General features: G+C 41.5%; 1 protein-coding gene across 1 annotated transcript; it reads left to right on the top strand.

The window, feature by feature from the left end:
* Nucleotides 1-5,192: 5,192 nt before the first annotated feature.
* On the top strand, nucleotides 5,193-7,010 carry LOC146469667 (major facilitator superfamily domain-containing protein 6-B-like). Its single transcript, XM_085122996.1, has 2 exons — nucleotides 5,193-5,850; nucleotides 6,680-7,010. Exons 1-2 carry the CDS (start codon nucleotides 5,313-5,315, stop codon nucleotides 6,907-6,909), a joined length of 768 nt encoding a protein of 255 aa, XP_084979122.1. The 5' UTR covers nucleotides 5,193-5,312; the 3' UTR covers nucleotides 6,910-7,010.
* The last annotated feature ends 5,490 nt before the right edge of the window (nucleotides 7,011-12,500 follow it).

Here is a 12,500-nt window from a genome sequence, read left to right as displayed (position 1 = left end):
CGTGGAACAATTTATTTCTTGGTATCGCTGACACTCAACGCCAGTCAAATGCTCCCGTGTTTATTTTGGAATGGGCTTTCTATTTATTATTCTTTTTTTTATGTATCCTAATTAGCATACATAAAACATTAATACATTATACATTAATACATTAATACATTAACGTCTATTCAATTTTGCACAAAGAAGCTGGTAGCGCAAATAATTATAAAATAAAAGAATAATTTATCGGCTACCATTTATGAAAAAGGTCCATGCCATTCTCAACGAGCGATATCGTAGTGAAATCGAAGTCGGTTTTTGTGCGATTTGAACAGAGGACAGTATTAAAAGTACCGTAGGAGTTATACATGTAAGGAGAGCGCGATATCTTGTCATCAGCGGCCAAGGGTCATTTTCCATCTCCACCTTCACGCGCCAAAATATAAAATCTATTTTCGCCTTCGCGCGCCAAAACCCAGGAGCTTTTCAGTTCGTTTTCTAAAGCCCACGGGGTCCACGTGCGCGACATAAAATTATATTCTTATGGTTTCGATGCTCAGTTTGGGAATGCAGCGGTCGAAATGAAGTTTTCATACAAGTCACCAAAGCGTAATATAAAAGAGTTTGTATGGCTTTCAAATTCGATTGAAAATTAAACAACAATATTCCCTCGAAAACCTACAAAAATTAAATCCGAAAGAGCTCATCTGATGTGTTTTGCCGTGTTTTCATGGCTTCGCGCAGAGCTTCCGAAAGCCGATTTGAGCAGTTTATCTCTTAGTGGCTAGTCCACGTTCAGCACTGTAGTATGACCCTCTAGTATGTAATGCACGTATCAGCGGCCAGCCCGGTGGGCCGATCCCCGGGCACCCAGGGGCATTTGCAAAGGCTGCCCTCACAAATGCTTGTTAAAGCCCCTGGGGTAGATTTGAAATCTTGAAACAAATATCCCCGCCCCCGGGGCTAAAATGTGGCAATGCCGTGGTCCAACTAAAAATAGAGACGTTCTCCAAAGGTTTTGATATTTTCCTCTGATCATCCTAGTACTCAGGAAGTCAGTACCAACTTCAAAATAAAGTTTAAACGGCAGTTTATTGCTAAAATGGACGAAAAAACAGCTTCTTTAACTGGTCCGCGTTCGTCGTCAAGCCCGGATCCCTTGAAGAATTCTATCCAATCCATGATCTGTGGAACAGAACGTCTTATAAATACATTGTGTACCAACTGCAAGTGTTGTCACAATTTGCTCAATTCTACAGGTTCTTAAAAGCACAATATCAGAAAAGTTTTCATCTTAAAATAGTTTTCAAGAAATGTTAATTTGTTTCCTCCAGTTTTTAGTGGAGGATGGATTAATGGTGGTCATGAAGTATACTTGCAAATTTGAATGATAATATAATTTACTCACCTCAGAAAGCAAAGACTTCGAAATGCAGTCGAGCACTCTCCCGGATCCCCGGGGGTTTTTGCCACGCCACTGAATAATTACTGCTGGACCTCGTGACAGCAGAGCATTAGCAAATCCCGTGCGTAGATAGATCCCCGGGAAGTTTTGCCAAAAAGGCGAAAGCACGCTAATGCCCCTGTCTCCGGGGCAAATTTTTGCTGCAAATCCCCTACCAACACGTGGGTTTCCCTGAGTTGCCCGGGGGTCGGCCCCCAAGGCTGGCCGCTGATACGTGCATATAAGTGAGAAGGTTGGAAAACTTGAAGTCCATTTTGACCCGTCATTTGAGGAGTGCACTTTAACCTCGCTAAAATTCGCTGGAAACTCAAGCACGCGCTTAATTCCCCAGGGTTTTCATTTGAGGCGGGAGGCCGGACGTTTCGTCCGGTCGTTTGCCGTTCCACGTCCGGTACTTTGAGATCAAGTTACCAAACATTTTTGAAAATCAAAGAAATTCGCAATGATAAGCCAATGAAAATTCTGTTGTTGCCATTCTCCCTCCCCCTCCCCCTACCAACTGACCATTTTCATTCAGTAACTTACTTTTTAGACAGAATTTTAGTGAGCGCCAGCATTGCCTAGGAGACTGTTTCCTTGGTTCCAGAAACGCTGAAAATGGCGTTTCTGAGTATTCTATTGCACCATTGCACCCTCTTGGTATAAATAGACGTGATGAAACACGCCAATGACATGTCTCACACTTGTAACTTAGTCCTAAACAACCAATCATTGTCATGCATTTTATATTTTAAATCTTCTTTGTAACGATCCTTTTATGTTTCTCACTTTTCTTTTTCGTTCAGCCCCCGAGGAAATATTTCAGAAGTATGTCCGCTACTTTACAAAACAGTTGAAAACCCTGGAAATTCCCTCACCATTTGCCAAGAGAGATGATGAGCGGTTCTTCCTGGGCGACTCATTCGAATTAAATTCACCCATTAAGATACAGACCTTCGTTGAAAACAAAGTTCATTTCAAATCGGGCGCTATTTTTGCCTCAGACTAGCCGTGTCCTCGGAATGAGAAACTCACGGTTAAACCTGGGCACGAGTACTAAAATTTCCCCCAATAGGGGGGATCCACGTGAAACTTTTGGCTCGCAACAAAGTACACACACCCCCTCCCTGGCAAGCGCAGTTTTGTACCAACAACATCCAATCTACTCAATGTCACTCTATCAAGCTACCCATGCAAATGAAGGTTAACACGTTTATCGAAAGGAGGAGAAAATTGTTGAAATCGACAAAGGGACGGTTTTCGCGAACGCAGAAATGGAAGAGCTTAAGATCAAGGACCAGAAGAATGAAGACAAAATTAAAGACTAGGGGATATATCAACTTCGTCCCCAGGGCCTGTCCTCTTCACGTCCCAGGCGGAGCCAATCTTGAACAAGAGTCCTTAGGCTCTTTGGCCAGCGGTTGGTGGCCAGGAGAGACTTGAATTACTACTTGAATTTTATTACCGTAGGCTTTCTGCGATAAAACAATGGAAGCCGTTACGAGCCAATCAGCTAGGACAGCCAATCAAAAAATGTAAATAAAATTCTAGTTCCCCAGAGTATCCCCTGGCGCCTAACCGCTGACCAAAAAAGCCTGAGGACTCTGGGTTCGAGATTGAGGCGGAGCGAGAGAGGGGCTCCCTGGGACGTGAAGAGGAGAGATCCTGGGAACGAGGTTGGAGGCTTTAGCTACTGTCAACACGATCTCGTCCTCAAATGAAGGATAATCATCATTTGTCATATGTGACCAAATGAAGTATATCCTTCAATACCCCCAATGACCGTACGTGATGTCCATGAAAGACTGAGCATAGCCCTTATGCGAAAAAAAAAAATGGCAACCAAAGGGATTTTGGGAGCGCTTTTGTGCGTAAATGTCAGTTTTATTGTGTTTGATGTAGATCCTGTGAAACCTGTATTAAGCGGTCACTTAGCCATTCCATGAGGGTCAGCCACCGCTTAATATGCCGAAAGAATATGATCTAAACTAGTACTAGTACTTAATAATTAATAAATAATAATAATAGTTAATCAATCAATCAACCTTTACTTTTACAAAGTTAAAAATTCGTCAGGTCGATACAAATAAACGTACAAGACAAACTATCAATATCAAATCCTTATCCTAAATAGAATAATACAATAGAACTTGCGTTTTTCCTGAAGCCGGCCAGGGCCGCTTGCCAAATGTTCTAACGGGATCTGAAATTTTGTCCATATAAGACTCTCAGCTGCCTCAACGTCAAGGCGATTTAACAGCAAGTCGGCTTGACTTTTGCTACTGATTTTCGCAAAGTCGAGTTAGCGGTGTAGACGACACTCCCGGGAAACACTGCTTTTTATTTCAAGAAATATATTATCTCAGGAGTCCATAACGAACTTGATGCGAATTTGTAATTGCGTTTGACGTAGAAAGAAGGCACTCCTAATACTGATTGGAGACTAGATTGAATGGGACAATAAACTAATCAATGGATCTTGGGACGCGTATCTGGCATCCCCCGCAGATTTTACAGGGGCGCAACCTCACCCTGACTTGGCGAAAGAGAAAGAGCCTGGGATCGAGATCATCGAACGCACTCCCTAATTAATTAAGCGGTCACCCTCAGAGAATGACTTAATGACCGTTTAATACAGGTTTTACAGAACATACATCAAACACAATAAAGGTGACATTTTACATAACATTTGATAAAAAAATGTTTATGTACAAAAACGCTCACGTCTCTTACTTGGTTAAGAAACCGCAGCGATAAAATGGTGTGACAAAGGATCGAGAACAGGGTATAGACAAAGGCTAATAAACTGTTAACGCCAAGATCGTACAGTCAATATTGCAGATCATTAGAAATTCAATTGCCTGGCAGGTGCCCCAAAAATCTTTTGTGCAAACAGGTCTTTAGTAACTTTTTTTTAGCAAGTCTTGAAGTATTTGAAGATAGAATCAGAAAATATCAGGCCGATGTCTATAGTCCATATATATTGAAACGCCATATTTTGAATTTTCTCAGTATAATATTTTGTATAATTCTCTTTTCAGGACACTGACGAATATATTTCCAGCAACGTCGTGAATCATTGTCCCAGCAAATTGTCAAGGTTAATTCTATGCGTCAAAATATGGTTTTTGGTGAAAAGTGCGGTTCACAAACTCAAAAATCGTTCATCTTCAAAGCGTTTTACTTTTTCTTTGTATCTGCCATGGTAATGAAGATAGCCTTTTCTCCAGTGTACTACAGACAGCTGGGACTAAGCGCTAGTTATACAGGAATCCTCTCAGGAACAGCCCCGTTTATACGCGGTGTTGGCGCACCGCTATTAGGATATCTGGCGGACAAAACGAGCAAACGAAAACTTGTTTTTCTTGTTAGTATGACAGCAAATGCGATAACGCCGATATTGGTGCTCATTCCTCGACCAGGGGAACAAGTTTGTAAATTATCACGTGTTAATCGAGGGCATCGTCAGCCGTGCCATCTAATACACAAGGGAGAAAATCACACCCAATGCATACATAGTGTTGAGAGTGACGTGACAAACCTAAATACAACTGAATATTTGCTTCATCACAATTTAGAGATTCATACAAGCAATACAAGCGCGAATATTCAACAGATAAACACCAATGAGTACGACAAAGAAGTACGGACAGTCTTCCTTATTCAAATGGCATTGCTCCTAATTGGAGAGTTCATTGCAGCTCCTGCTCGAAATCTGGCTGACGCAGTTTTACTTGAAACTCTGGCAAGCGAGTCGAGCAGCTATGGCGCGTACAGGCTCTGGGGAAGCGTAGGGCAGATCGTTTCGAATGTTATCGTCACGTTTGCTGCTAAATATATTCACTTACTTCCTGTATGTGATTCAGAAGTTCAAGATGATTATGGCATGTCCATGTATGTGGTGTCATTTTCTGTGGTCATCGCTTTTGCGTATGCCTTACAGATAAACTTTACCCAGGAAAGTTACAACACGGAAAAGATCCCCCAAAAAATCCTTTTTGACAAAGAGACGTCTCTGCGAGATAGCATTTTGAACTTTCGAGGCGTAACATTAATCATCATTATTCTCTACCTTGGAATAGTTGATGGAGTTTTTTTCTCGTTTATGTTTTGGTACCTTATCGATTTAAACCCGTCCCAGGCCACCTGGATTATGGGCGCGTCAGGAATAGCCCGTTGTACAGCTTCCATGTTAATGTTTGGATTATCAGGAAAGCTTATCAGAGCAATAGGTGTCTTCAACACAATTCACTTTTCCCTTGTTATGTATGTTTTTGCCTTCTTCTTTTATGGCGTGATAAATGATCCTTGGTTGGCGCTTATTCCTGAATTATTGCAATGCCTTGCCTTTGCAACTTCTATGCCAGCTTGCATTCTTTATTTCACAGAGAACTCACCACCAAGATTATCTTCGACAGCTCAAGGTAAAAGTACATTTGCTAGAAGATCAGACTCCTGGGGGGGGGGGGGGTACTCCCCTGTATGGCCTATACGGGGAAGTGCCACTTGATAGGGTATGGTTTTTGGCCCCTCTGCCCTGAACAGGGTCATGAGCTCCTCAAAGGGTATATAGTTTCAAGGGAGTCTGTGGAAATCAGGGTCTGGATCCTTCCTAGACAGGATATGACTGGAATACTGTCGTCGAGTATTAAGCAATCCGAGATTGGAGATGTTCATTGATCTGTATTTATTTAGCAGGTAGTCAGTCAACATAAGATCATTTTCAGGCCTAGATATCAGCGCTTTAGGGTCTTAAAATAGAGGGTGTTGCACTACACAGGGTAGGTACAGTAAGGGTATTTTTGTCCATAACAGGGTCAGGGTTTCAAACCTCCAGCGCCACCCTTATAGCAAAACTTGGGTCAAACAATTTGTAATAATTTTCTACTAAAAAAAATACACGAATTACAGCTGTTACGTCTAACAGAACCTTAAGAGTTTACACTCTCGTCGCTCATGTTTGAGGTTTTAAACTGTGAAACTGCTTTAGGCCCAAGCATGATTCTATCTTGAAATGTTTGTAGATACCTTTGGCCGCGTTTAAACTTAGATTAGCTCGACATGATCCCTTTTAATAACAAACAACAACTGCCAAAGTATAGCCATGGAACCTCGATTTATTTCTATCTTTAGTACTGACGGTTCGAGGTTCCAGCCTTTAACACCGACAAGACACTTTTGTAACCCAACATTGACCGCAACAACGAGTCCTGATTGATAAAAGTAATTCATGTTTGATTTGTTTCATCTCAGGCATTGTTCAGTCGTGCTATTTGGGCATTGGATTTGGAACAGGGCCCATATTTAGTGGCTTTCTTGTAGCGAGCCTGGGAGGAGCCTGGACGTTTGTGGTGTTTGGAGGATTAACAGTGATAATGCTCTTTTTCTCTGTTCTGACGCAGCTCATGTCAAATTGTCTGGAGAAGGTAAAGGAAAACAAGCACACCTCAAAAATACAAGAATTTGACAGCAGCTATTTGTAGCTTTCCACAGTATGCTTGGCTAGTTGCCGAGATGTTATGTCAGTAGCCAGTGATCAGGACAAGGGAAGCGTTTGAGACGTGCATGATTGGAATGGTTTGGAATTCAGCGAACGTCTTTGTCACTATGTGTGTGTTGAATGGTGTGTTTTTAGGTGGGGGTGGGGGGGTGGGCATAGATACTTAATGAAGTTTCATGGACTCAACTTACCTGAACATCTTGTGGGGGGCGGGGGAGGGAGTGGGAAGGATGGCACAGTAGTAAGAGCACGCGCCTCTCACCTCTCACCAACCACAAGACGTTTGGTTACAGAGCTGCCTCTACAGCTGCTCGTAGATTACGGAACGGACTTCAAATACACATAAGCTTGAGTTGTAACATTAACTTTTTTAAATCCAATCATTTTAATTGGAACTTTAGTTTTGTTTATTAGTAGTGTTCAGTTGCTTCTAAAGGCGCGTGTTACACTGAAAACTCTAACTTATATCTGTTGCACGGTAACAGATATTAAATTCTCAGCCTCGGATATTGCATTTCTAGCGTTCTGATTGGTTCACTAAATCTCGGTTATCAGCTCATATACCGTAGTTTGACCTTATATGGAAAACAAAAGCCCCAGGTGTCGCTAAGCTAAATTTTTTTTTCGGCGGGAAGCAAAAGTTTCTTCGGAAAAATTTAGAAGAAAAAAAAAAGGAAAAGAAAGAAATACCAAACAATGCCATCTCAATATAACAACAATAAAAGCCACAAAGTTCGGTATGACGCTATTCAATGGTACGCATCTCTGAAGTTTCCTTTAAAATCTTCAAAATTGCAAGATTTTACGATTTTTTAGATCACATAACAACAACAATAACAACCGGTTACCTTCAAAAATTTCAGGATGGCTTGCAAATCCTGGCGAACCAATCGAAGAAATTTCTCAAGAAGAGCTTCATGCCTGTCTTTATGTTTTTACGAATTTACGAGGACTTCAGATGGTTCATCTATGAATCCGTACGAGCTCCGGCCATAATGTTCGTTTCCGTCGCTCCGCACCACTCAGCAAAACATTTGCACTAATGTGCACAGCTCTTACGCTTCTCAAATAAGCTTGAAGTTTAAAAACTTGCACTGAATGCTTGTCTCAGTGAGGTTGTACCTCGAACACTTGGACTTGCCTGAAGTGTTTTAAATCGTCCGCGAGGAATTCAATTCAACATGAAAAAAGCCGTTCTTACCCTGATCTCTTCCTTCGCTCGGCATCACGCAGCAGAACATTTGCTCAAATGTGCACAACTATTACGCTTCTCGATGAGCTGGAACTTCAAAAGTACTTGAATGCTAGCTCAGAAAGGTTATAATTCGTACATTTAAACATTTCTTGAATTTTAGATGTCCGACTGTCCCCGGTTTTCTTCGCTTTCGATTTTTCATTCAACTCCGTTTGCAAAGCGCTTCGCGTGTCATGTGATCATAAGGTTTCGCTCGCTTTGGTCGGAGGTTGCCTCAACATCCGGTCGTTTAAATTTGAAAGAAAACTTTAACAGCAATGTCCAAACGCGGAGAATTTAATAAAACAATTATTCCATTCGCGCTTGTTGGGTATGAGATCAGTTATAGCCAACTCGGCGCTTCGCGCCTCGTTGGCTATTTACCATCTCATATCCAACGTGCGCTCATGGAATAATTGTTAAATATCCAAATGGCCAAAATTAAATAATCGAATTCTTGTTAATGTTTTAGAAGAAGAGCATATTTAAGGTTTTCCTATTTTGGAATATCCGGAATATGTCCCGGAAAACACACCCCGAAAATATTGTAAACTGTGCAACACAGAAATGGATAGCAGGAAGAGTTTTTGGACCACGTTGGTGAGGGAGTGGGCACGAATATTTGGCCTTAACAACTCAGTTGATACAACCAAATATTGGAAAGCAATCAGGAGATTGGAGATTGCCAATAAACCAAAAGCGTAGTTGTGGTAATGATTTTAAAAGTAAGTTGTGCTTGCCGAACAAAAAGAGAGTACCCGTGAATGTCGTGGGTCCTTTTTGCGAGTAACGCCGTGTGTAAAAGAGAATACAGGGATATTCTCTATCAGGAAACTCAACTAGCGGCCGCCTGCAAATTCCTATGGGCTGCAAGGACAGTAAGTTGGTTAAAGGGGCTATGTCATCCCCAAGCGCATGTGCGCGTTGATGAGAAGCACTTTGAAATCGTTGGCCCACCTTTTTCAAATACCGTCGGAGAGTTCAGGAAGCTGTTTTCATCTGTTTGAATCGCGTTCATCTTTGGAAAGTTATCTGAATTTTTTATTTACAAAAGTTCTTTAGAAATTACAGAAGCTGCTTGTTGGGATATTTTTGAAAGCTTTTGTAATGGCGGAAAAGCAGAAATCCGGCGCCCAGCCTCAATCGGTCTCCACTGCGCATGTGCTCCAGCTGACATAGTCCCTTTAAGGTAACCGGATTTCTGTAGCTAGGCGTAGACGTTAATCAATAATGTGGTTTACTGTGGTTTGGATTGTATCAACGCTTACTGAGCCAACATGTACAGAGTTCTCCCAATTACATTCTAGAGATTCAGCTGCGAAAGTAGTTTCATAAGGATTTAAAAATATAAATAAATCCCCCTTGGTTAATACGCCAGTTAGGATTGCCTTCCCAGTTATAACCTATAAATGTAATAATGGCTCAGCGGCACTACAATATTTATGTGCCAACCAGGGAGCGACTTTGCAATTTTTCGCACATACAAAGTCAATCGTCTCGTGTATTTGGTAAAAATGCGAATACGGATAGGAAGAGCTTCTATTATGATCAACCGTCCTACCAAATAGGACACACCAAGGCTAATCACGATCAAACCAAACAAATCGATATGCAGAATATATACCTGCCAACTTTTTCTGACGCAAAGGCGTGAGATTTTATCCCGGGAGTGCGGGGATTTTCGAAGACGACACGACTGTATATCCGAAGATTTCCGAAGATTTCCGAAGACGGTCCAAGGAACTCTGAAGTTCTCAAGAAAATGATTATCTCCGTACGCACCTTCAAAAATCAGACATTTCGGGGAAAGTATCGTCATTCAGTAATTTCCCGCGGACTTTTCTTTTCTCCCATTGGTTTGTGTCTACATATTTTTAAGAATTGTTTTTTCAACCAGAAGATTTTTTAATACTGAATTCGGTCCATAAGTGTGAGCTGGCGTAAGATCGAAGTTTTTAAACCGCAGGCGCGAGAGTTAGCAGGTATAAAAACTAGAATATATATGACAACTAAAGAAGGTGCATCCCAACAGTTTCTTCATGGTAATTTAGACATTCATACAGGAAATGCAAACGAGGAAATTCAACAGATGAACCATGATTTGTTCGCAAGGGAACAGCAAACTCAGTCTTTCTTGTTCTTATGGCCGTCTTTGTAATTGGAGAGTTTATTAATATTGGAGCTCCTGCTTGATTGAACCTAGCTGACACAGTACTACTTGACACTCCATTTCCATTTGTGCGTTTTTCGCTGTTTGACCGCGCAGACATCGGAACTACAAGCAGTGAGCGTAAAAGACAGAGGAGGGGGCAGTCAGAGGAAAGAGGAAAGAAACTCTTAAAACTCTCTCTCCTCCCTCTCCTCCCCCCTCCCTTTTTCGCTCCCGCCCCATTTCGCGCGCGCCCAAAATACGGAAATCAGCTTTTTAAAGCAGAAAAATCCAGGGAGACGCTTGCTTGGCAGGCTACTCTGGAAAGCGAGTCGAACAGCTATGGCGTGTACAGTCTCTGCGGAAGTGTAGGCCAGATCATTTTGTATCTTACCCATATTCGCATATATACTTGCTGCATGATAATGGCATGTCCGACGCTTTCTATTTGCTTATTAGCTGTGTTAGGGTCGCAAAGTATATTGTGTGAACTGAATGTCCAGCCGCCATATCATCTTTTCCCGGACTGTAGGTTGATGCTTTGACAGCGTAAAGACTGACAAGTCACTGTTTGTCGGGCGATTTTTGTTGTTGTTGTTGTTGTTTTGTTATTTTGTTGAGACGCAGGGAGAATAACGGCTAGATTCCGAAAATCTATAGTATTACCACAGAGGTTATAAATCGGACCGATTTTTGTCCGTTCACCCATCATTTCAATTCTTTGCCAAATTGGGTAAATCGACCCGAGGTTTCGAGACACTAAAGGGTCTGAGTTTTTCAAGTGTAAGGCATTACTCAAAAGCTTTTAGGGCCCGCACCCAATTTAATAGTATTTCCACAGCTTAATTTCCGCACTTGCGTATGCTTAGCAAATGAAGGAAATTCTTACGGGCGGATATTACCTTTCGCGCCTTTACAAACTGAAGTTCACTTCATATTCGAAAATTCGAAAGAAAAGCTAGCAGGTGTTAAACAACTATAGCGGCGATTGGCAAAGGCTGCGATATTTCCCAAAGCGAGCTGAATGAAATGATTTGTACCAAAAAAATTTCTCGGATCGAACAGTTTGAATTGGGAGGAAAAAATCCAATTTTTTTTCACGCTAGAGGAAACTCGCAGATGAAATTGCGCATCGTTGTTGAAGGACATCAACCTGAGTCGATTTGGAATTAAGCGCAGCGGCTTTGTCTAACAGTGCCTCCATCTTTTACAACGTGAAACGTTCGTCTATCTGGCTGTTGAGTGCTTTATGTTAAACCTAAATTTCGTTACAAGCCGTCAATTACTTTATCCTATGTAATAGCACAGAGCGAATGATGAAATAAGAGGCAACTCAAGTGAGCTGATTGGTTGTTTGTTTGAGAAACTGTATACTCAAGAGGACTTAGTTATACGCCGATCAGTTTGAAGATTCAACATCCCCTAGGTATAAATTCGAACTTTGACGATTGGCTTATTACTCAAATTCTTATCTCGCGGGGCCAAAAAGCCGTTCAAATGCCCTACCCTTGCACCGAATTGGACGATCAAATGATCCTTCCAAAAAACAAACATTCCAATTTGGAGTATACACTGTTTTCTTTCTCGGAAACTGGTTCATTTTCATTCTTAACTGTGGTACATGTATTGCACTCGACAAGAGGGAATTTATTTGAATTCAAACATCTTCTAAAACACTGCAAAGATTGGGGAGTCCTTTTTTGGTGAGCCAATCACTAAAAAAGCGACAATTTCCCTCTCCAATTCGTCCGTAGATCAGGAACTACGTGTATTCCTTAGAATAAGCCACAGAAAGATGTCAACTTGAGATTCAAGTTCAAATTCCCCACCCCACCCAGCTAAAGTTCAAATCCCCCACCCACCCTCTGGAAAACGTTTCGCGTCAAATCAGTGCCCTTCTCCTCGGGCACGAAAAATGGTCAAATGCTCGGAATTTCTCCGGACTCCGGACGTTACACATGGTTGCTCATTTTATTATTTGAGCAACATTATCCTTAATCCTTACCTAATGTTACCTCATAAATAAGCGGGTCAAATATAATGCTGTACTGCCTGATTAAGGAGACTAGTCTGTGGTTTTTTAGAAAGATTCTTGTTGCTAGGTGACTAACCTTTTTGAAAATACATCCTCCATGCACGTTGTCACCTTAGTATTCACTCACATCCAAGTTTATCATACAAAACAACGGAT

This window comes from Pavona decussata, unplaced genomic scaffold (assembly GCF_977016875.1).
Source record: "Pavona decussata unplaced genomic scaffold, jaPavDecu1.1 SCAFFOLD_120, whole genome shotgun sequence".
Taxonomy (NCBI): domain Eukaryota; kingdom Metazoa; phylum Cnidaria; class Anthozoa; order Scleractinia; family Agariciidae; genus Pavona; species Pavona decussata.
Note: the sequence above shows the minus strand (reverse complement) of the source record. Positions and strands in the feature narration are given on the sequence as shown.